The sequence below is a fragment of the Chironomus tepperi genome, unplaced genomic scaffold, assembly GCF_022539635.2.
Source record: "Chironomus tepperi strain 1889 unplaced genomic scaffold, CSIRO-AGI_Ctep_v1 contig_85, whole genome shotgun sequence".
Lineage (NCBI taxonomy): Eukaryota > Metazoa > Arthropoda > Insecta > Diptera > Chironomidae > Chironomus > Chironomus tepperi.
Genome location: NW_027226207.1, coordinates 7928288 through 7953681, shown reverse-complemented (window position 1 = coordinate 7953681; position 25394 = coordinate 7928288). Strand labels below are relative to the sequence as shown.

The 25394-nt window shown below is 33.0% G+C and overlaps 4 protein-coding genes across 7 annotated transcripts; 3 read left to right on the top strand and 1 right to left on the bottom strand.

Moving 5' to 3' along the window:
• The first annotated feature begins 465 nt into the window (after positions 1-465).
• LOC139086534 (serine protease 7-like) lies at positions 466-8269 on the top strand. Its single transcript, XM_070634999.1, has 12 exons — positions 466-553; positions 631-747; positions 801-907; positions 968-987; positions 1043-1332; positions 1422-1586; positions 7036-7187; positions 7250-7412; positions 7467-7579; positions 7644-7663; positions 7720-8009; positions 8097-8269. The coding sequence occupies exons 1-12, from the start codon at positions 466-468 to the stop codon at positions 8267-8269; spliced, it is 1698 nt and encodes a 565-aa protein (XP_070491100.1).
• On the top strand, positions 2860-5372 carry LOC139086346 (venom protease-like). Of its 2 annotated transcripts, none has more exons than XM_070634770.1 (9): positions 2860-3014; positions 3518-3669; positions 3738-3906; positions 3962-4074; positions 4140-4159; positions 4215-4504; positions 4582-4746; positions 4827-4835; positions 4898-5372. In XM_070634770.1, exons 2-9 carry the CDS (start codon positions 3559-3561, stop codon positions 5062-5064), a joined length of 1044 nt encoding a protein of 347 aa, XP_070490871.1. In that variant the 5' UTR covers positions 2860-3014; positions 3518-3558; the 3' UTR covers positions 5065-5372. The 2 variants fall into 2 exon arrangements, with proteins under 2 accessions (XP_070490871.1, XP_070490870.1); XM_070634769.1 differs by lacking the exon at positions 2860-3014 and adding an exon at positions 3084-3179.
• A 1940-nt stretch (positions 8270-10209) lies between the features above and the next one.
• LOC139085943 (phenoloxidase-activating factor 3-like) lies at positions 10210-13183 on the top strand. 2 transcript variants are annotated; one of them, XM_070634169.1, is made up of 10 exons: positions 10210-10353; positions 10480-10634; positions 11339-11549; positions 11676-11788; positions 11936-11955; positions 12012-12289; positions 12345-12359; positions 12514-12663; positions 12834-12842; positions 12898-13183. In XM_070634169.1, the coding sequence occupies exons 1-10, from the start codon at positions 10272-10274 to the stop codon at positions 13059-13061; spliced, it is 1197 nt and encodes a 398-aa protein (XP_070490270.1). In that variant the 5' UTR covers positions 10210-10271; the 3' UTR covers positions 13062-13183. The 2 variants fall into 2 exon arrangements, with proteins under 2 accessions (XP_070490270.1, XP_070490271.1); XM_070634170.1 differs by lacking the exons at positions 12834-12842; positions 12898-13183 and adding an exon at positions 12773-12825.
• Positions 13184-13783: 600 nt separating this feature from the next.
• On the bottom strand, positions 13784-25328 carry LOC139085942 (lysosomal proton-coupled steroid conjugate and bile acid symporter SLC46A3-like). Of its 2 annotated transcripts, none has more exons than XM_070634167.1 (10): positions 25191-25328; positions 17828-18173; positions 17736-17768; positions 16933-16967; positions 16770-16862; positions 16295-16442; positions 15766-16139; positions 15487-15707; positions 14872-15029; positions 13784-14345 (listed from the first exon to the last, which is right to left on the bottom strand). In XM_070634167.1, the coding sequence occupies exons 2-10, from the start codon at positions 18166-18168 to the stop codon at positions 14063-14065; spliced, it is 1686 nt and encodes a 561-aa protein (XP_070490268.1). In that variant the 5' UTR covers positions 18169-18173; positions 25191-25328; the 3' UTR covers positions 13784-14062. The 2 variants fall into 2 exon arrangements, with proteins under 2 accessions (XP_070490268.1, XP_070490269.1); XM_070634168.1 differs by lacking the exon at positions 25191-25328 and adding an exon at positions 24981-25093.
• Between the last annotated feature and the right edge of the window lie 66 nt (positions 25329-25394).

Genomic DNA, 25394 nt, shown 5'->3' with positions numbered 1-25394 from the left:
TTATATTTATGAATATGAATTAAGAGATTAATCAAATTGTGTAGGATTAAAAGGAAATATCTTGACAAGATTTATTGTTTATATATACTATAGTTATTTACTTCCATAAAGGAAGAAGATTAAAAAAATGTCATGTGATTCTCCAAGAATTTTGTATTCAGTTCTAATTTATTACTTCCAAAAACCAGCTTATCTGCTTTCTACACATAGTTGGATTCGAGAATATTAAACTTAAGTTAACTCAGACTTGACAATTGTCTGTTTAAATGATTCATTCTTACTCAATTAAGTTCTAAAACACTTAAGGCTTACTACGAAGGAATCTTAAATAATTAATATTGAAAATAATCAAATTTGTACTCAAATAAACACTTGATTTACAACTCTGAAAAATCCTAACATTTTCATTCATTCTAAGAATAAAAACGAACCAATTTTTAGTCATTCTTTCAGTCTCAAGTTAACATGATCGCAAATCAGAACTTAAATTCAACGATGCAATTATTAATTATAGCTTTTCTAGTGCTTTTAAATTCAAGTGTGACGTATCAACGTAAGTGACAGGTTTTTACTTAACCAGTAGAGATGTAAAATTTATAACTAGCTTTATGTCATTTCCTCTACCTCTAGACGTAAGAATCCAAATTCCAATTCTTGCATCCATTAGAAATCATCGAAATCTAAACTTAATTAATCAAAAAGGTTGTGGTCCTATATCGACAGACAGGGTGATAGGTGGAGTCAACGGTAAATTTTTAAATTTAATTATATATATTATTGCTAACTGATTTCATTTTTAGCTCGCTTAAGAGAATTCCCATGGATTGCATTACTTGGATATCAATCAACGGAAAAGTGGAAATGTGGTGGAACTTTGATTTCCAAGCGCTTTGTTTTGACAGCTGCTGTAAGATTTATTAGATTTATGTAATATAATCCTAGCACTATAATATTTCTATCATTCTAGCATTGCATCAACAAAGAATTGTAAGTATAAATAGTAAGATTCTGCCAAGTAATTGTATTTAAAAAAATATTCCAGGAATATAGTACGTCTTGGTGAGCACACAATATCAAAACAAAGAGATTGCATTGACATAGATCAATGTGCTGATCCAGTTCAGGATATTAAGATTGATTCAAAAATAAAGCACCCTGATTTCAACAGGAAAACAAAACAAAATGATTTGGGATTATTAAAGCTTGCGCATAATGCAGACTTAACTAAAGATAATGTAAGGACGATTTGTCTTCCAATTACTCCGCAAAACGATATTGAAGAATTTAATAAGCCAGAAGCATTTCTTTTTCTTACTGGATGGGGTTTAACTGGTGAGTTGCAAATGATTAAACTTGTATATAGGATAAACATAGGATAAATAACCGATAAAATGTTATTTAATATAATCTTCAATTTTTAGAGCGCGGAACAGCACCAGACATTCTACAGAAAGCACTTATTCCATATATTGACTCAAAAGCATGCAATGCAATATTCAATCCTTTGAATATTCAAATTTATAATGGTCAACTCTGCGCTGGGTATGGCAAGGATTCATTACACAAAAAAACAGAATCTTGCAGAGGTATGAAAACTTTCTTTTGATTTTAAGCATTAATATCTCAAAAAATCTTAATAATTTTATAAATCTATGAAAATTCACCCAACAATCTCATTAACTAAATTATTTTGAATTTATTCCAGGTGATTCAGGTACCTAAATGATTTTAAACCTTATTTTTAAACCATTTGAAACAAAAAGTTTTCATATTTAGGCGGTGGACTAGTGGGATACTCCAAATATGATGGCAAGCCTAAGGTCATCCTTTATGGTGTAGTGTCTGGTGGATTATTGTGTAGAGATCCCACTGTGATTTTTCCTGGAGTATACATTGATGTCAAACATTTTCTTACTTGGATTTTGGATAATATATCTGAATAATTGTTAAAAACAGAGCACTTGCTGATATAACCTTTTTATAAGTAATGTCAAAACATTAGACAACAGAATCATAGTGGTGATTATAAAAATGTGATGGAGCTAAGAGCGGAATGACAGGCAGAGTTTCAATAGGAATATAAATTACTACTAAAATAAGCATTTTATTTACTTTTAATACATTTTTGTACATTTTTTTAAAATAAAAACCTTCAAATTTCAACTTAATTCTGAGTGTTCCTGCACATATCATCTGTTTTCAGCGTAACCTAATATTTAAATGAAACATATTTTAATCAAGACAATAAATATAAATTAACACATTGATAATTATAATTTATCCAGGAATTTGTCGGCTTTGCAACTTCTAAAAACAGAGATGAACTTTTTGCTGTCGAATGACAGCCGCAGTAGTTATGTTGACAACATTATCTATGTCTACCTTGGAGCTACTTTATCAAATTTAGATTTCTATTCCAGCATTTAAGTTTTTCGTAAATAATCATCTAAACATTAAAGGATAAAAAACGTGATTTTAGAAAGTTAGTTCAAGAACCGCAATCATTAAGGCTTCTTGATGCCATTCTGATGTGTTGGGGTAGTATTCGAATTGAATTCTTGATGTTTAAAATACAAACTTAATGTCAACAATGCAACTTTGATGTCAACAACCCCTATTAATTGCTAAATAAAACTATGAATCACAAAAATTTTCAGATCAGCTTCATTGATCTTCAACAAAATATCTTGACAAGATTTATTGCTTATATATACTATACTTATTTACTTCCATAAAGGAAGAAGATTAAAAAATTGTCATGTGATTCTCCAAGAATTTTGTATTCAGTTCTAATTTATCACTTCCAAAAACCAGCTTGTCAGCTTTCTTACACATAGTTGGATTCAAAAATATGAATCTTAAGTTATCTTAGAGTTGATAATCGTCAGTTGAAATGACTAATTCTTACTCAATTAAGTTTGAAAATACTTAAGGCTTACTAGGAATCAAGATCTTCTATTAAAATCAAGAATAATCAAATTTGTACTAAAACTAACACGTGATTCACAACTCTGGTAAATCCTTACATTTTCATTCATTCAAAGAATAAATACGCACAAATTTTCAGTCAATCTTGCAGTCTCAAACTATCAAGTCCACAAATCAGAACTTAAATTCAACGATGCAATTATTAATTGTAGCTTTTTTAGTGCTTTTAAATTCAATTGTGACTTATCAACGTAAGTGACAGTTTTTTGTCTTAAAAATAAAGATCCTAATGTACACTGGATATTTTTCAATGCCTCAAGTATAGATTTTAGTGGATCAATCTGTGACTAGTCCACCGATCAAATTAGAATTTAAAACTGTTGTTCTACTTTGTTTCGGTAAGCAGCAGACGGAGGCTTAATACTAATGTGTCGTCAGTTTTTTTGGAAATTCCATAAACTGTCAAGCGTGAACGGCTTCGATCGAGTACATTATTCATTCATATTACTTGCTAGCTATTTAAAATAATTTATAAATTTTTAGCAAAGGTCAACTGACGTTTTGACATTCATTATTTATTTTTTTGAAGAATCTTGTACCCTTCCCGGCGGTAAGAAGCAGTCAACATGTATGAGACTTCATCACTGTGATATTTTTCAAAATACATTAAAAAAATATGGTGGAAGACCACCGCAAAAGGAGATTGATGAAATTAGATTACATCAATGTCCAGGAAGCGATGTAAGTAGACTTTAATGCCAATTATGTTCAGTGACAATCTACTGAAATTTCTTAATATTTAATAATAGACTGTATGCTGTCCTGATAATGCAAAAGATATACTTTTTTCGTCTCGTCAAGATGTATTGACTCAAAATCCAATTCTTGCATCCATAAGAAATCATCGAAACATCAACTTAATCAATCAAAAAGGATGTGGTGTAGGAACAAAAAACAGGGTCGTTAATGGTGTAGATGGTAATTTTTTTTAAATTTAATCAATTATTTTATTGTTGAGAGATTTCCATTTTAGCTAACATAAAAGAATATCCATGGGCTGCATTACTTGGATATCGATCGGCCAGGCAAGTGGATTGGAAATGTGGAGGAACTTTAATTTCTCAGCGCTTTGTTTTGACAGCTTTTGTAAGATTTATTTGAATTATTGAGGAATTCAATCCTGTAACTAAGCACAATTTTTATCATTCTAGCATTGCATCAAAAAAGAATTGTGAGTATAAATAGTTGAATTTGTATGATCATTGAACCATTGACGACCATTTCAGATACCTGGTACGTCTTGGTGAGCACACAATATCAAAACAAAAAGATTGCATTGACTTAGATCAATGTGCTGATCCAGTTCAGGATATTATGATTGATTCAAACATAAAGCACCCAGATTTCAATAGGAAAACAAAACAAAATGATTTGGCATTATTAAAGCTGATGAAACCTGCAGACTTAACTAAAAACAATGTGAAGACGATCTGTCTTCCAATTACTCCGCAAAACAATGTTGAGGAATATTATAAGCCAATTATGCTTCTTATGCTTACTGGATGGGGTTTAACTGGTGAGTTGTAATTGACACTAATGTGGGCCTTGCTATCGATAATTCAGAATACAATTGAAATTTTCTTAAATTTTTAGAACATGGAAAATCATCAGACATTCTACAGAAAGCATCCATACCATATATTGACTCAAAAACATGCAATGCAATATTCAATCCTTTGAATATTCAAATTTATACCGGTCAATTCTGCGCTGGATTTAGCAAAGATTCATTGAACAAAAAAACGGACTCTTGTAAAGGTATTAAAGTTTTCTTATATTTTCAACGCATTAAATTACTCAAAAACCTTATTAACTAAATTATTTTGAATTTATTTCAGGTGATTCAGGTACATAAATGATTTTAAATCTAATTTTTAAACATTTTCAAGCCAAAAGTTTTCACATTTAGGCGGTGGACTCGTGGGTTACTCCAAATATGATGAAAAACAGAAGATTATGCTTTATGGTGTTGTTTCAGGAGGAATTGCTTGTGAAGATCCGACTGTAATTTATCCAGGAATATACATGGATGTTAAATCCTATTTGAATTGGATTTTGGACAACATGTCTGAATAATTGTTAAAAATAGAGCACTATATAACCTTTTCAACTTAATATCCACTTACCCGAATAGTATACGTTGGTTAATTGATTTAATATCCGGCACCAGTCCAATGTGATTCTGCATTGGTGTCAGATTTAAACTGAAGTATTAATGCCAATATAATAGACAACAGGATCATAGTGGTGTGATATAAAAATGTGATGGAGTATAAATTATAATATAAAGAATATAAATTAGTAGTTAAATAAGTAATTCTTTTACTTTAAAAAACATTTTTGTAGAATTTTTAAAAAATAAAAACCTTAAAATTTTAATTTAATTCTGAGTGTTCCTGATCATATCGCCAGTTTTCAGCGTAACTTAATATCTAAATGAAACATATATTAATCAAGACAATAAATATAAATTAACACATTGATAATTATAATTTATCCAGGAATTTGTCGGCTTTGTAACTTCTATAAACAGAGATGAACTATTTGTTGTCGAATGGCAGGCGCAGACAACATTTATCTATGTCTACTTTGTCTACTCTATCAAATTAAGATTTCTATTCCAGCATTTAAGTCTTTCGTAGAAAATCATCTAAGGATATACATCATGAGTTTAGCAAGTTAGTTTAAGTACCACAATCGTGGTTCTATTGAGGCTTCTTAATGACATTTTGATGATTGGTATAGTGGTGCCTGAATGACTACGCTGTGCCGAATTGAATACTTGATGTCTAGAATTCCAACTTGATGTCAACAACCCTTACTAAATGGAATTAATTAAATTAATGAATCACTAAAATTCTCAGATCAGCTTCATTGATCTTTAAAAGATTATTTTCACACGATTTTATTGTTTTTAAGTATATACTTTATTTTGTATACATATATATGCATCAATGTCCATGAAGAAGATTAAAAATTTGTCATGTGATTTTGGTGTATTTTGTATACAATTCTAATTTATCTCTTCCAAAAACCAGCTTAGCAGCTTTCCATACATAGTTGGAATTAAAAATATTTAACTTAAATTACCTCAGAGTTGATAATCGTCAGTTTAAATGACTCATTTACATTTGAAAAGTACTTAAGGCTTACTAGGAAGCACTTTATCAATTTTGTACTCAAATAAACACTTGATTCTCAACTCTGAAAAATCCCAACATTTTCATTCATTTCAAGAATAAATACGCATAAATTTTTAGTCATTGTTCAAGTCTCAAGCTAGCATGATCGCAAATCGGAGCTTAAATTCATCGTTGCAATTATTAATTGTAGCTTTTCTGGTGCTTTTAAATTCAAGTGTGACGTTTCAACGTAAGTAACTGTGTTGTGTCTAGCCAATAGAGAGATGTTGATGTATATTGGATATTATTGAGAATATATCAGTGTCAGACAGTGCCTCAGGCTTAGTTCTTTGTGGATCTTAGTGAAAAATTCAAAAAGAATTTTGACGACTTTTTAGCAATAAAACCCGAGCAACACAAATAAAGAAGGCTTCGCCACGAAGTTATTAAGGCCTCTAAAACTCTTTTTAACACCAAATGAAATTCGGCTATATGGTGGATATTTTAGACCGCCATATGGACGTCAAAAGGAGGCGCTTCCATTTGGTGTTAATAAAAGAAGCTTGGCGGATCTAAAAAATTTCGTGGCAAAGCTGTCATAAACGTTGCTCGGGAAGCATAAATTTTTTTATCAATTTTCCTGTTTCTGAATCAAATCAAAGAAGTAAAAACTATAACAGTGCTGGGCAACCTGTGTGCCGCGGCACATTAGTGTGTCTTTTTTTTCAATGTCATGTATAGTACGTCTGTCGTGTATGGCTTCGGTCGAGGCTTTACACAAATTTATCCCGCGAAAAATAAAAGGTTGTCCACCACTGGACTATAATATTCGTGGAATCATAAGAAATGGCATTTGCTCGCTTTTCAGCAAATGTCAACTAGTTTTTGATAATAAAAAAAATTATCTTTTCTTTTTTGTTCGTAGAATCTTGTACTCTTCCCGGTAGTCATCAAGAGTCAACATGTGAGAAAATTCATCGCTGTGATTATTTTCAAAATATATTAAGAAGATATGGAGGAAGACCACCTCAAAATGTTGTTGATGACATTAGATTACATCAATGCCCAGGAAGTAGTGTAAGTAGACTTTAATGCTAATTATGTTCCGAGACAATCTACTTCTTAATATTTGAAAATAGAATGTATGCTGCCCTGATAATGCAGGACCTCCACCTCCACCTCAAGATTTAAAAATCCAAAATCCAATTCTTACTTCCATAAGAAATCATCGAAATATCCACTTAATTAATCAGAAAAGTTGTGGTGTAGTAGCAACAAACAGGGTCATCGGTGGATTCAACGGTAAATTCTTAGAATTAAGTTAAGCATTTGGTTGTTAATCGACTTCTTTTTTAGCTGACATAAAAGAATTCCCATGGGTTGCACTACTTGGATATCGATCAGCCAAACAAACGGATTGGCAATGTGGTGGAACTTTGATTTCCCAGCGATTTGTATTGACAGCTGCTGTAAGATTTATTTGAATTATTAAGTAATGCAGTCCTTTAATTAACACAATTCCTATCATTCTAGCATTGCGTCGAAAAGGATTTGTGAGTATAAATAGCTTAAATTGCGTCGATCATTGAACCATTGATGACAATTACAGATACCTAGTACGTCTTGGTGAGCACACAATATCAAAACAAACAGATTGCGATGACACAGATCAATGTGCAGATCCAGTTCAGGATATTATGATTGATTCAAAATTAAAGCATCCACAATTCGATAGGAGAGCAAAACAAAATGATTTAGCATTATTAAAGCTTATGAAACCTGCAGACATAACTAAAAACAATGTGAAGACGATCTGTCTTCCAATAACTCCGCAAAACAATGTTGAGGAATATGATAAGCCAAATATGCTGCTTATTCTTACTGGATGGGGTAAAACTGGTGAGTTGTAAATGACACTAATGTGGACGGAATGTGGACCTTACTATTGATAATTCAGTATACTATTGCAATTTTCTTAAATTTTAGACGGCGGAACAAAGTCAGACATTCTACAGAAAGCATATGTACCATATATTGACTCAGAAGCATGCAATGCAATATTCAATCCTGAAGGTTTTGATATCCATCCTGGTCAACTCTGCGCTGGATATGCCAAGGGTTCAGCTAACAAAAAAACGGATTCTTGCAAAGGTATGTAATCATTCTTATGTTTTCAAGTTATAAATGTATGGAAATTTACTCAAAAACATTATTAACTAAATTATTTTGAATTTATTGCAGGTGATTCAGGTACCTAAATGACTTTAAACCTTATTTTTTAACATTTTCAAGTCAAAAGTTTTAATATTTAGGCGGTGGACTAGTAGGTTACTCCGTATATGATGAAAAGGCCAAGGTTATGCTTTATGGTGTAGTCTCAGCAGGAATAAAGTGTGAAGATCCATATGTGATGTATCCTGGAATATACATGGATGTAAAACACTTTCTGACTTGGATTTTGGATAACATATCTGAATAATTGTTAAAAACAGAGCACTTGATTATGTAACCTTTTTCAACTCATTATGAACTTATCTGAATAGCTTAAGTCGGTTAATTGATTTAATATCAAGCACTAAACAATCGTGATTCTAAATTCCTCGATAAATTTTTGCGACCGAGGCCGAGTCTCAAGGAAATCTACCCGGGAGGCTCGGTTTCGACCCGAGAAGACCAGGAAAGTCTATCCAGGAGTATCAGTCTCGACATCGGGAACTCTTAGCCGGATTGTTGATCGATTAACTGATGTGTGCTATTCAGTTTAGTAGTAATGCCAATACAACAGGTAACAGGGTTGCAGATGAGTTCTTAAGGGATATTATAAAAAGGGTATGAAGCTTAGAGCGGAATGACAGACAGAGCTTCAGACCTTCAGAGTTTAAAAGGAATATAAATTACTAGATAAATAAGTCACTTCACTTTTTAATGACTAGATTATTTAAAAAATAGAATCCCTTAAATTCTAATTGAATTTTGAATTTTTTTACACATATTGTCAGTTTTCAGCGTTATTTAATATCTAATTGATCATTATTGTATTCAAAAGTTTGTCAATAAATATAAATTAGCACATTTAAAATTATAATTTGTCTTTATCTGTCATAGTCATTCAGAATCACATCTTATATTTATTTACAGATTTAATTAAAATAAGATAGCTGTTGGAGGGTCGTTCATTGATTACGTACCGCAAAATTAAGACTTCTTTTGAACCTTGCCTTCCATTATTTACTCACTTACTTATTTCGCTGGCCGTACAGATCAAGTGTGATCCATGGCCTCCCTCAGTCGGCTCCTGAAATTGGCTCTATCGATGGCTACCGCTTGCCAATTACTAATTCCAAGTGTTACACTATCTCTATCGCAGTGCCGTTGCTATAAGCAAATCCAACATTTTATTCCATTCTATCTCTATCGCAACGCATATAAACGCGCAGCTATGGACCTTAAGGTCTGCAAAGCTAATGTTTATTTTTTTTTTTTCTATCTCTATCGACAGCTTCTTTCCATGAGCTATTTGGCCTACCGCGAGTTTCCTTCCATTATCCATAACAAAATCTCAATACAAGAAGCGAAGCTAACTCCTTGCTATCGGAACCGAGATTAGGAGAAAGCATAACTCAAGGGGAGTTTAAGGCAGTTACGTAATTAGTGAACGGCCCCTTGAAATGAAAACACAAATGACTCAAAGGCAAATAACTCGAAAAATTAACATGAACCGGCATAAACAGAGAATATGAGAGAACTTTAAGAGAATTTTGGGAATCTACTGTCTTTGATTAATTGCTGCAATTTTATAGTCACTAATTAAGTTCATTAATATTATCAGAATCACTAATTCCAATATAAATTGATACAGTAACAATAATTGCCAATATCCTACAAGAATTATCAAATGTCAAGCAACTTCCCTCAATTTCTCCAACGACTCAAACTTAGAATGAATGAACGACCTTGTCGGGAATTCCCACTAACCTTACGAAGGCGTAAATTCTCTCAATTTCTCAATCAGTCTTGCCTTTAAAAAACCGGCTTTGCAACTTCTATAAACAGAGACATATACAAATGAAATAAATGACATATACTCAGTCTAAAACAAATCTCTTGACCAGAGAGACGTGCTTAATTTTTTTTGTTCATTTGATTTATTTTAGATTGATAATGGCTTATCAGTGCAGAGGTTCAATTAAAAATTTGCTGATCGCACTTATTGTACTTTTAAAATTTATTTTGACAATTCAGCGTAAGTTTTTGACTAAAATTTATTTATAGATGTCTACAAGTAACAATAAAAACAAGTTTTGTCTGCCTTATTTTGATAAATCAGACGTAATTAGTCATTTTTGTAATACTTTGTTGATATTTTTAGAAAATTCCTGTACACTGCCGGATGGAAAGCAGATATCAACGTGTATAAGATTGCATTACTGTGACTCCTTCCAAAATCTTATAAAACAATACAATTCTAAACCGCCACAGGATGTTGTGAGAAATATAAATTCTCATGTTTGTGCTGGCGGTGGTGTAAGTTGTCATTAAGTCATGTTTTTAGTGAGGTGTGGATAGGATTATGAAGTATTTTAAAAAGACATCTGCAGTTTAAATGCTTGTTAAGTTTTTACGATGTTTGTTTTGATGCCGTTGCTCATAAAAATGTAGATTCAAGGTCATACTTGCCGGCTTTTTGATTTTTTAGTGCCAATCATTGATAAGTTTTGAATGCAAAGATTTTACTACATTTTGTGGACTCAAAACACAAAATAAGCATAATGTGAAATCTGTAGCTTGGTATTAACCTTGTTGGATTCAAATCAAATGTTATGGCTAAAGATAATTAGTAATATGTATGATAATACTATGTAAAGTCTAGTTTTAGACAGTAGAACTAATTAGACTTTAATCGTCTTTAAAACTGGTCATACAAGTAGTCAGACACCAAAACCTTTGTTTGTATTGTATGGATAATGATCAAAAAACTGATGATCAGGAACGATTTCAGGAGGTCGGGGGGTCAACTCCCCGCTCCGGACCCTTCTTTTTTAAACAAAATTCTTTAATTTTCTGGCACTTCCTTAAATCAGTGTACCCTTGATTGTTCGTCATGACCTTAACCGAACACGACATGCAAGGATCATCAACCTTAACCCACATTCCCTCCAAATATTGACCCTTATTACCATTCCCAATGACTATAAACTTACCATAATTCTACTATTCCATTAATACAGTATGTATGCTGTCCAGACAATGCAAGATCGGCACCAGTCACAACGACAACAACGGCTGCTCCTCCTATAGTAATTGCACCAGAAAAGGCTGCAAATTTGCCAAGAAGTCCTTCGGACTTGAACGCTGTCAGAAGTCATCGGAACTTTAATTTGATAAATGAAAAGAGTTGTGGTGTATCCACAACGTACAGGATTGTTGGAGGTATTGATGGTGAGTATTAAATTGGGTTTTGAGTTGCACGTAGTTCCAGGTTTTATTTTGGGATTTAGTACATTTTCAGTACTTAAATTTGCTGGAACTTGAATAATCAACTTGAACAATAAATTTCATTTATAGCTGATCTTAAAGAGTTTCCTTGGGCTGTCTTACTTGGATATCAACTACTTGATTCATTTTCATGGGGATGTGGTGGAAGTTTAATAAGCAGTCGATTTGTTTTGACAGCTGCTGTAAGTAATTTTGAATTGTTCTTTAAAATATGTCCAATAACAATGCTGTCAAGGATTCTTAACGTTATTTTGACGTTTACTGCCATCAAAGTGCTCTTGTTGCTACTGATTTACTTTATTAATTCTTAAATTTCTTTCCTAACTTAGCACTGTATTACAAATGACCTGTAAGTATGCCTTAACTATCATATATTCTATCCGAATCAATTCTATTTTTATTCAGTACATCAGTTCGTCTTGGAGAGCACACAATATCAAAAGAAACTGATTGTGATGAATTAGGAGCATGTGCTGATCCAGTTCAAGATATTGCCATTGAGAAAAAGATCAAACATCCTAGCTACAAGAGAGCTAGTGCTCCAAAGAACGACATTGCTATATTAAAGTTAGTTTCGCCAGCTGACACAACGAAAAATAATGTAAAGACAATCTGCCTGCCAACGACTGAAGCAACAGATATTGAAACTGTAAAGTCAAAGAAAACGACTCTTATTATTACAGGTAAGTTGTTCTGAATGCTGGATTGATTGAGTAATATTTGATCTGAATTTTTCAGGATGGGGCAAAGTCGGTGAGTAAATAATTAGCTTATGGAACTTATTTGGCAATACTCTGTGGAATTATGATAACAATTGAGACCTTCCAATTCAATTTTTCAATACCAAATCAAATAATCTTGCATAAAATCACAATTGGAACTGAATAGATCTAATTTCATAAAACAGGAAGTGGAAATCAAGCTGACGTTCTTCAAAAAGCTTATGTTCCTTACGTAGAAAATAGCGATTGTGCCAGAACATTTGCACGTGAGAAGATTGATATTTTCCCTACATATCTATGCGCTGGTGGACATAACAAGACGGATACATGCAAAGGTAACATTTATGCATTTTAGGAACGTGTACTGATTAGAGGAAGGGTTGCGATCTAAATCTCGCCTCTTTGTGCCTTTCGAATCCCAACCCATCCTCAAAACATTTCTAGTTACGACCCTAATACAATTTTTTATTGAAATTAACTAAAATCCTTTTTAAATCTACTCTAGGTGACTCAGGTTAGTGTCAAATAACTTTAAATGATTCAATTAACTAAAATCATCCTCATTACAGGTGGCGGAATCTCTGGATACGTAGCATCTGGCGGAAAAGCAAAGATTTTTCTCTACGGAGTCGTTTCTGGAGGAATCAGATGTGAAGATCCAAAGTTTATATTTCCAGGTATCTACACGAATATCAAATATTATTTAGATTGGATATTAGACAACATGTCATGAGAGTTGACGTCCTCATCATACGTGTTGATTGAGTGACTTTATTATTTATTAGGCTATTGCTGGATTTTATTTGAATTATAAGCTTGAATTTGATGAATAAAATTGTAAATTTTAAATTCAAAGATTAAGGAGTATCGTACACAACTCTCACGTGACTTACCGTTGATACGACTTCTTAGCGGTGTCTTAACGAACATGATGTGCTGTTCGGTAAAAAATGTTTGTCCATTCATCCCGTACAACACAATTCGATTGCTAGGACACTGCTAAATCAACGTTTTACTGATAAAACATGAAATTTCCCGGTCTATCGGCACAGAGATTAACCTTTTGTACCTTTTTCGACAAAATGAGGCATTAAGGCGTTTGGGTCAGTGTCTTAATTGATTCAAGTCCACTTCCAGGTCTGCAATTTTCGAATAAATCAAATAATTCCCGTTATGTGTTTATCTTCTGTATTCACAAGCTAACTATGTACTTTATACAACCTTCCATCCCATCCAACCTCTTTTCGTGTCACTTAATACTCAATTGACCCCTCAAAATTAGAATTTTCCAAAACATCGGTACCCAAATAAACATCAACAAACAATACTATTAAAATACATAATAAACCGGCATAAAGGTGAGAATAATCGTGAGAGAGTAGCCACAACTGATCATATGTTCGAAAAGCATCTCAAAAAAGAGCAAGAGAAGTAAATACACAATAATAATTTCCATTAATGAGTCATGATACACTCGAGCTTTATTTTTTATGTATCATATTATGCATAAACACACACTTGTGCATTTTTAATATCATTGATTTCGGAAGACAAGGGATGATAACTTTTAAATATAAAATTATTCTATCAATTCCTACTGATACCATAAATATAAAATTTGTCCCATCCCTTGCAAAATAAAAAGGTATGAAGTAACACAATAAAATTTGCATCCATAACAAAATTAAACTTTTATTTCTTAAATCCTAACTATCTCATTCATGTCTGAATGTATCACAGCTTACAGTGCTCCAGGTGTAGTGCAGGAAGATCTCCAATTATATCCACAGCTTCTTGAATGACTTTATCATCATCTGCAACGAAACTATTGTTGATAATTCCCATACTATGTCGTGACTTGAATGTTGAGTTCCTTCTTGTTGATCCAAATCTGTTGGATATTACATGAGCTTCTTGTTCCTTATTACTTTCGGGATCATCAATATTGTTGAAGTTTTCTGGTCGATTGAGAAGCTGTCTTCGTCTATCATCTTCTTTGTGTTTTTTGTACATCCATCTGAAAGAGTTAGGGATGATTTATTATCTGCTGTTATGAGTATGGACTTATGTTTAGTAGGTAAAGAACTGGACATTGTGAATAATGCATTTAGTGAGTATTTTCAGTGTGATGCGTATGATTTTTGTATTTTTGGGTATAAGGATATAGAGTATACCATCAGGTTACTCAATATCCCATCAGGATATACAGCAAACCATCAGGATACACAGTATTACACCAGGATACTCAGTATGCTATCAGGATACTTTAGATGGTCCTCACAGTACCATCGAGTCATCAATGTACTCAACTACATGATTTTGAGTAAACTGAATTACAGTAGCTATATTTTAAAGCGTTTTCATGAAAAAAATGCTAGATCCTGTTCCAAAATTTCGTAAACAATGCAAAAACACATCAACATTCACATCAGAACAGGAAAAACATCAACAGTCCATTAATACCGGTAAATTCAAGTTAAATGCCAAATTATTCAAGTTCCAATAAAAACAAAAATATTAAGTAAAAGTCAATAACAACTTACAAGAAAATCAAAACAGCAGGAAATGTTAATGCGCCTCCGAGTAAGAAGAAGGCTCCAGGCAGTACATCGATTGTCGCACGATAAACTTGAGTGTACATTGGCGCATAAAGTAATGGTGTTAATGCTTCACCAACTCCAAATAATGAATTGACCTTTCCCTGTAAATGGAAGTGAGGATTAATAAATGAATTTAAATAAGATGTTAATGTGGTGAAGGAACAGAGGTGTAACATTGGGTTTTGAGGGTGTTTTGGATGCTGTGCTTCACTAAGCAATAGGAAACTAGATCCAGAAAGCACATGGTGTTAATATGGCCGAGAATCAGGCCCTTGACCAGCTTGATTGTAGTCTGAGACTGGATTTCATAAAATTAAAACAGGTGTCAGGGTTATGCTGGGCTGGGTTGAATTTTCTGTCATTCCTACACCGTGTGCCCTCATTCCCACTCGTGTGCATCTCTAAATGAATCCATAAATGTTAAGGATTCTGCTAGGTCCACAGATTCCATAAGTTACACAAATTCAACTGTCTTATTTGTTGAATCCTAAATAAGCATACTCCTAAGATTGCCTAGAGCACAAAGCCACACACCTAGCCCCAGAAACAATCACTTACCAATTCATCACTCTGCACAAGCTTTGAAGCAATTGATCTCATAGCAATGAATGACGTTCCATTCAGAATCTCAGCAATAGGTGCCAAATAAAGTTGCCATGTTGTTGATGCAAATGCATACACGAAACTAGAAATAATTTTTGACATTGAAGACAGAACGCCGATGATTGCATCGTCAATTTGTAGGAGATGTGAGAAGACACCGACTGAGAAGAGGGTTCCTGTAAAGGACAAAAGGTGTTAACTTAACAGCACTTTCAAAAATCTCCATGAACTTACCAATAAGCGATGTCAACATCGCGTAGGTCGAAAAGAAGCTAAATTCCACCTCAGACCAATTAAATTTATATCTTGTGAATAAATAAATGACCGACATTTCGCCGTGCATTGGCCCGATAACGACCATAACGACAATTAATATCATTGTCACTCTTAATCGTCGCTGATTCTCGCCTTTCTTAAATGCAACTCTAAATGTCTGTATCACGTGCTCCTTATCAAAGAAATCAGCTATTAATCCCTTCTCTTTTGCTTTCAGCTTATCTTTTTCATTTATTTTCATATTTGGTTCCTCAACAAAAAAGATGCCATAAATAAGAGCAAGGACGTAAAATGATGCAGATATTGAGAATATGCCATAAAATCCAATTTGCCTGAAATTTAAATTAATTTTTTTTCATTTATTTTAATTTACAGCTACAGCAAATTTGAATTGAATTGAAAGCATTGTCTATCAACACGTAGCATTGCTAATCATACGTGCCGCAGATAATTATGTATTCACAATGCACACGCAAGCATTACTTACTTTAGCAATATGCCACTAAAAGCCATACCAATTGGAACGCCTAAGGAGAAGCAAAGGTTAACGATTCCGATTCTCAATGTTCGTTCTTCTTCCGTAGTTATGTCCGCAATGTAGCTAAATACGCCCATAAGCATTGTGAACCAGCCACCTAGGAATTAAATGTGAATCAGCATGTAATTTGTCAAATTAGTGATTGATGGACTTGAATATTAAGTTAGGGACTAATGGGGATGTTCGTAAGTGATGACTAATAGCTGATGGTCTGAGCTCAATGTCTGGATACCTCAATTTATGTTTGACCATTAAAGAGCAACCTTTGGTGGTAATCCTCAACCTGTGCCGAGTCACACAGGTTGCCCACCACTATTCTAAACTCTCAGTCCATTTTGGTCTATCCTTAACAACTTGACACTCTATTCAACTAATCCCTGGCCAATACTTACGAACAATCCCCAAATACCAATGTCAATCTTGCCTGCAAGTCCAGGAAACAGCGCCTCCGTCACTCCAGCCACCTCCATTGGCCAATTAGTAAAATATGTATTCAAAATCAGTCCTAATGCTGATGCTGTATGAGAATATTCAAAAGACGAAATATCACATGGATGTCAAGCATTTAAAAATAAACAAAATCATACCTAGTTCACCAATAATAGGAATAATCATGCATGGCCTGTCAATAAAGAAATTTTAATTATTATTTATTAACAATTTCATGTCAATTCATCATTTTTATGTGAGAAATGCATCGTAATTTGATGACGAGCTATGATAATTATTTATGAGAAAAGCCACAGCTTTTATTGCTTTACATCGATTGAGATTGAAAGCAACCGGAACAAATTTGTGATAACCCAGCCACTGCATCAGAACTATTTAATTTTCTGACCCAATTTTACTGTCCATTAGTTTTATAGAAGAAGTGACGATGCACTTTAAAACAATCATTCGTTAGATCGTTAATCATGTTATTGACTTAATGTGTCGCGTGAGGTTTGAATTATGTGAATTTAGTTAAGTATGCAATCATTGCGGAGATAATAAAACCGGTTGATATGAAATTAAATTACAAGTAGTGAGCTTACTCGTATTATGCGCTGAGAATTAATTTCATGTGTATAAGACGCATTAAATTAATGTTCAAAAATTGTCAATCATTTAATCAAATCTACATATTTTATTCACAAATATAATGCGCAGCAAATTTAATGTGTATAATACGTGTGCAATAAATTCACTTGTATTACGCTCAGCAAATTGTTTTGTGTGTAATATGAATTGATGGTGTATAGATAATGCGCAACATGAATTTTTCAAATGCGTATCGCGTTTAAAAAAATCGTTTAAGTAGCTGATTCACAGCAAATAATTTTTCAACCACAATGCGCAACAAAAAAAGTTTACTCTTATAACGCGCAGTAAAATTCTACAATCTACTTACTTTCTTCTTCCATGTCGATCACTCCAGCTTCCCCTGTTAATAAATTAAATCAATAAGTCATAAAAATTCCAATAATCAGCCACAAAACTCACCAAAACAAAATCAACAAACAAGGCATTAAACTCTGCAACACAGTCTTCCATCCCTGCATGCCGGCAACAAGTGTCTGAACTTCTCTCTCTTCCTCTGTATAATTAGCCGTTTGTCTAGCTGATAAGGCATCACAGATCTCATCACTATAATTCAAATTCACACGACATGCTTTCTCCAAATTGAGATTCTGTGTAGCTAAGCCGGCAAGGACGCTCGGCATGATGTAACAAGCCAGCATTGGCTCTATCGTTATGCTGTTCCTTATGTGCTTGCATTTCTCTTTGAAATTCATTTCTTTCCATAATTTCTGCTTCTCATCTTTGCCTGTGCTTATTGACATTTTGTCTATAAAATAAATAAATTGTTTCCCGGCTGTAATTTTATAGTAACCATGCTAATTTGATATGACATTAACTTTTAGTGCAAAAATTCCGCCAATATTTAATGAGAATTTTTTTTTAGTTTTGCACATGAGGAAGAACCTTCATGTTGAACTTGATTGTCATTGTCTTGTGTTTGTTTTTAGTTGACATTCGCTTAATAGCTAGCAGTGCTTTATATATTGAGTTAAGCTATGTAAATATAACCTATTGCTAATGAAGCTTGAAAGAGATTAATGCTGGTTGTAAATTGAGAATTAGTTTAAAATTTCTGACATTTTAATTAAATATGTGGTTTGGAATGTTGGTGCCGGCATGTATAAAGGTACCAGATTACTTCTTTGACCAACGCAACCTGGTATTAATCAGAGCTTCGTTTGACTCCAACCCACTGTGTGGCTTGAATTGGCAGCCTTTATTCTAAAAACCTGAGGTTGGTACGTAGTAGACATAAGCTAAGAGCGAACTTACTTCGATTGCCGTTCAGATCAACTGTGATCCATGGATAAGAGCAGCATGTATTACGCGTTCACTACCTTTAGAAAACCAAAAGTAGTTCTTGTTTGTTTGAAATGCACGCCAAGGTTCAATTGAGACATTGTTGCTAGAACTTTGTAGCAATTTATAAGAATAATAAATAGAAAATAAGAGATCTAAAAAAAAATAGGAATAGAACCCTAGTTCTTACTAAAAAGTAGAGAATTGGAAACTGGCAAAAGTTATCAAAAGTCAGATCCAGCTTTCGACGAATTCTAAATGCGACAATGGGCCCTCGTGCGCTTTCGCCAAGGAAGTAAGTAAGTATGCATAGGTCAGGTGCATAGCCAATAAACTATAAAAATCTTCCCATTCTAATGACAAATTGAACTACTTATAGCTCGATTCCTCAATTAGCATTCTGCTCTAACTCTATATGGACTTTGAGATTTCGATTATATAACATTTAAAAAGGATTTGAAGAAGCTATTTTTGGATACTCAATAACAATAATTAATCACTATCCACATCTAAGCTGTGAATAATTACGTAACTAATGATAAGTTATTAAAATAGATGTTCAATATTTCTAAGAATTTCCAGCTGTTGCCCGAGCAACATTCCGTGTTCGCTAGTGCATCGCTACTTCGTCGTATTACCGGCAAGCTATGAAGTTGCTCTAATGGCAATTTAACGGAAGATTAGCTTTTTTTACGGCGAAAAATGCAATTCTCCGCCTTGTGCCGCTCGGGTTGCTGTTCAAATACTAAGAAATCATCATCTTCTCCTCTGTACCTTTCCAAGAACAACCAGCTATCATATTGACGCATGTTACAATGTAAATCCCCTATATCCAATCAAAAATCACTCATCAAATTATTTTAACCCAAAAATTACTTAAAACATCAACTATAAAGTAAATAGAAACCCATTATTAAGTAAAGCAAAAAGCAGTAAATTTCTTGTCAACAAAAAAAAAGTTCATCTAACCTTAATTTCAAGCTTAATTGAAGTGTTCCACGCCATAGAGCGTACTGATTGTTTTCTGTTTATCTTTTTGTTGACAATAATTGAGGTAAAAATTTGACAAATAGCCTTCTTATGATGGCTAATTGTAATTTCAATTATGCGTGTAATGAATTGAGTAGATTGGGTTAGAAAGTTCAATGGTATTTGACTATTCGACTACTTGTGGATTATTTTAGCGAATTTTTGAAACTTGTTCTCGATAAGAATGAGTACTTATATGGCAAAAAAAGGAATTGATTGATTGATGGCTAAAATAAGCAAGCTTTTTTTATTGAATATAAATGACTTTATGAATCAACTTGAAACAACCTTGAACCACTAAATGTGCCAACATCTTCATCAAACTGTTAATTGAAAAAATGATTTAGGACATCATTCCGAACAGTAAAGCGTGGTCGCTAGGACACTGCAACGTCGGAGTGATGAGATCATGACCATGACGTTGCGTCAGCTGATTTCGACTCAAATTTACTCAGTTTGCCGCATCATGCAAATGCAAGCACTGCTCGGACACGTGAATCGTTCAAGATTTTTTGACACTCGGCACCAATAGCATACACATCGGACCATTCGATAATGTCTTGCCCTAACAGTCAAAGAGCATGCTCTTGATAGCTCAATATACATACTAGTTAAGCATGCTCGCGAGCGTTACTCTAAGCTAACATTGGTCTTAAGATCACGCTCTTTGTCTGCTAGGGTTGCTTATTTGGTGCCAGGTCAACGTCCATTCAGCTGTTCACCATAAATGGGTCGATACCAAACTGTACGGTGTCTTTAGTCCAACTTCGCATCTTACCATTAATATAGCAACGTAGCGGACACGTTGTGTTGTTCCAGTGCTGAGCAAAGTTTTATTTTTTGTGACACACCTCGGGAGTAAGCTACAATCAAAACCGCACACTGCGTAAAGTTCATGGTATTTCCAAATCTTTTTGAGAGCACACTAGTGTGCCGCGACACATAAGTTGACCATCTCTATGTTAATCGGGTCGATGCCAAGTTATTCTACAATTCTAAATCCTTGTTTTCAAAGCTTACTTACTGGATACAAAATGCTTTTCAAAGCAATTTCGCATAATTTGAATTTGTTTCCTCATTTTTTTTAAAACAACTTTGAAGTCAATGATTCGGTTAATGTAGTCAATAGCTCTTATCTTAATCACCCATATTAACTCGCTCTTCCGAACCTCAAGTTATATAAAAAAATATTTCAGTAATTCACATGCATATCGATGTTTTCCCCTTGAAGCTATCCTTTGAATTTGTGGTTTTTAAGACAGTGTTGCTATTTAGGGACTTGACTCGATAAATTCTAACAAATTGAAGATATGACCAGAATAGACTAAAGGTGGGCCACCTTATAATTTTGGGGCACACCTTGGTAGACAAAACCACACTTGGTTCTGGCCGGCACTAGAATGCTGCGGCTCACAGCTTGCTCACCACTGGAATAAACCTAAATGTCTAAGTTTGCAACTTCAAATTAATTAACATAATTAACATATTCATCAATCCATCACCTATTTATCAACACTGATTCCATCTGTTCATCAACAATATTGTTTACAATAACAACAATTCGTAATATGCAAATTTACTTATGGAACTGGTCCTTTCAGATGAAAATTAACAAAAGTGTCAATACATCACGATGAGTTATGACTAATAAAATAAAGCTGTTCATAATACTGCTCATAAATTATTTATTTATGTGAGCTTTTTCAGCAAACAGCAACAAAAAAGTTTCGCTTTCATTGTGTAACATTTTTTTGACACATTCGTAGTGATGCATGTGAGTTGTCATAATGATGGTGGCTGATCAATAAGCCCGAGTGGAACAGGCTACAATCGTACTTACTTCGCTGGTCTTACAGATCAATTGTGATCCATGACCTTCCTAAGATTTCGCCTAAAACCAGCTCTTTCGCTAGCTACCGCTTGCCAATTTCCGATTCCAAATGCGCTTAATCGTACTATGTAATTTATTCTTACTTGTAGCTAATATTATCATCCGAAAGGTCAACCCATATCGGCATATATTGAACACTGTTGCCAAAACGGCGACAAGGTGCTTATAGCCAAGTGGCACCCACTTTTCAATAACCGACTTGTTAAAGCGTCAAGATGCCGTCAGGGCAATTTTTCGTCATTAAGGTAATACTGTGACGTAGCGGGGACTTATCGAACACAGTATACTGTTCGGGTTGACTGCCGTCTCGTGTGAAGCGAATTAGGCTGAATCCAGAGTCTCACCGGTCCAAGCCAAAGTCACCCAAGTCAAAACCAGAGTCACGCCGGTCCAAGCCAGAGTCACGTCAGTCTAAGAACTATATTTTCTAAAATTTCAAAGCCGGGACTTTAGAGCTAGTTGACAACTATAGACAAACGGTTGACTAATCATAGCTTCTTCTCCATACATTTCTAAACTCTTATTGACCTGAAAAGCACATAACGTGCATCTGTGAATGTTAAGCTCTGAACAGTCAAAGTTTATTATTTTTTCATAATGTGAATGTCATTAGCGGTGATGAAATTTGCTTTTTTCGAAGGCCGTGACAAACCTTTTGAAGATCATTGCAGTTTGAATATTTTGTGGCCAAATTAAAATTGGGTATGTCCATAAATCCCACATGCGATCTCTTAAAACAATACTTTTTGTTGCAAATCCACAGCATCACACCTCAATTGTCCCATTCAAAAACTGCGCTTTATCCATTCAATTCCCAAAACTTTATTTCAATTTCAATAATGCAGTAACGACTGCTTTATAATTTTGTTGACAAAATGACAAAAAAGCTAGTTTTTTTTTATCGTCATCATTCAACGTTTGTTAGTTCCGCTAAAAAGCACAATAAAGATCAAACCACGAACATCATGTTGATGTGATAGAAAGTAAATTAAAATATAAATAAAAAAGTTCTTTTGATGCTCATTAGAAGATTAGTTGATGCTAGAAAAAATACACGAGCCTTTTGTTAAATCACGCTTCAAAACCGCAAATATCGTGAGAATATTTTAACTATTCGTACGTGTGATTGTCATTTTAATTTCTTTATATTATTCTTTTTTTTTGTGCATTTATTTCAGCCTGTTTTGATATTTAATAACGGGGAGTTGCAAACAAAATTTTCTATACGATAAAAATCGTCGTCGGTTTATTTGTTTGACACAAGAGCTATTTGATATTTAATTCAAATGTATGCATGTTGATTGTTGATGTACAATAATGGTAAATTGAATCTTTTTTTTTTTCATTGACATTGGCAATCAACGTATAGCACCGTAGAGAATGAATAGTGTTGCATAAGAGAGCATTGTTGTTGGGAATGTTGTGATATTTTTGAGGCTTTAAGTTGAAAAATTGAGAATCTTTTTTAACTGCAGTTTAATTTTTGAAAATTATTGTGAAAATCTTGTACTAATTTTGTAATAAATTGAGAATTGTTATTAACGATCGTATGGTTTTTGAAAATTATTGTAAAAATCTAGTACTCATTTGGTTGAAAGTTGAGAATTTTTTCAAACGGTCGTTTAAATTTTGAAAAGTATTGTAAAAATCTAGTATTCATTTGGTTGAAAATTGAGAATTTGTTCTAACGATCTTTTACTTTTGAAAATGATTGTAAAAATCTAGTACTCAATTGGTTGAAAACTTGAGATTCTTTTTTAACGGTTTTTTAATTTTTGAAAATTATTCTAAAAATCTAGTATTCATTTGGTGAATTTTGATAATCTAGTACAGCAAATCTTCTTCAAATTGATTTATTCGAATTTTGAGGCTTTTGCAGCTATTTTTTGTAATCTGACTTCCTTGTCATCGACCACAGCTTAACAACTATCACTTAATCAACTCCATACCATAATTAAAATCCATTTAAACCTTTAATTCAACAAATTCTCATATCATCAAGTTTAGTAAACATTGCAATAATTCAATTTAAATTCCTAAAAACCGTTACAAATTGCCAAACCTGACAAAAATGCACAAAACGTGATCTAAGGTGTCTCACAACAAGAATTTTAATTTAAATTTACAAAACAATCCAAAAATTTAAAGTTCAACAAAGCATGCTGTCTTGTGTAATAGAATTTAAAATAAGCAATTTACAGCCGCTGATGTGCAAAAAAATATCTTCAAGGTAATATGCGATAATTTTTGGGTGTTTACCAGCATTCACTTTGATATTTAAGAACAATTATGGTTGGCATGTCTAATATGTAAAGTCATAGTACAATCAAAATTTTGTTACATCACAATGAGTAAATTATTCTACACTACACACTAGTGGCACATAAATTTTTTGCAATTTAGTACTCGAACATGATTGTCTAATAAAATCTCGTCTCGTCCAATTTTTCGAGTGGAATGTATGTCGGGTATATCGATAATAATAAAATTAAGCTACGCGTGTTTTTGAGTGCATTATTGTGGGGCAGAATTATGATTTTTGTCTACAAATTGCCTGATGACCGTTATTATTCAAATTTTTCTAATTTCAAATGAGTTATTTTTTAAATAATATTTGACCGTTAATTTTCAAATAATTTTCGACCGTTAATTTTCTAAAATATTTTTGAATAATTCAAATATTTTTCATCGCTTTATTTTCAAATAACTGTTGACAGTTAAAAAAAAAATAATTGTTGACAGTTAATAATTCAAATAATTTTTAACCGTTATTTTTGAAATAAATTTTGAATAATTTAAATATTTTTCGTCGCTTTATTTTCAAATAATTGTTGACAGTTAAAAATTCAAATAATTTTTGACAGTTATTAATTCAAATAATTTTTAACCGTTATTTTTTAAGGAATTTTCGAATAATTCAAATATTTTTCGACGATTTATTTTCAAATAATTTTTGGCTGTTAATAATTCAAATATTTTTTGACCGTTACTATTTAAATTTTATTTGACTTTTTTTGCTTTGTCCATTATTCTTGACTATTTATCAATCACTATAATTTAATTCCGTAAAAAAATGCGTCCTCTTTAATCATAAACGACATCTTTATCAATTGTATTGTAGTGTCAATTTGTGAAAGCTAGGCTGCAGCGGCGATTATGCTTGATGCTTTATAAATTAGTATAACAATGAGAATACACTTTGACCTTCCTAACGTCCTTTATCAATTTATATATCACAAACTACGTTTAGATTTATTACATTGTAACTGCATTGCTTGACTTTTATGAATTTTTTTGTTTTGCTGATTACAAATTTCCACTTTGCATGGTCACGAAATAATTAAAGGAAATTACCTTAAATCTTTCAATTAAAGCAACTTCTTTTTCAAGATTCATCAATTAAATTCACAAAAAAATTCTTTATTAACTACTTCCACTTGTGTATCCAGTTTAATATATATTCTCAGCTTATTGTGAAATTTTTGCACTTAAATACACCGTTAAAATTTTCTATAATCAGGCACAGCAATAATAATGAAAAAAAAATTCTAATTTCTTAAATACCTGGAACGATTTTAAACTATTTTTAGTTCCGATTTTTTTATTTTTATGTCTTTATCACATTGACTTCAAAATAAAACTGAAATAAAGTTTTAAGCTCATGCTACTCAAAATGCAAAAGCATGACAAAATATATCTCACGAGACCTGGTCGCATACTCTGGAGAGAAATGTTCGCTGTTTATTTATATTTAAATGCTTTTTTTTT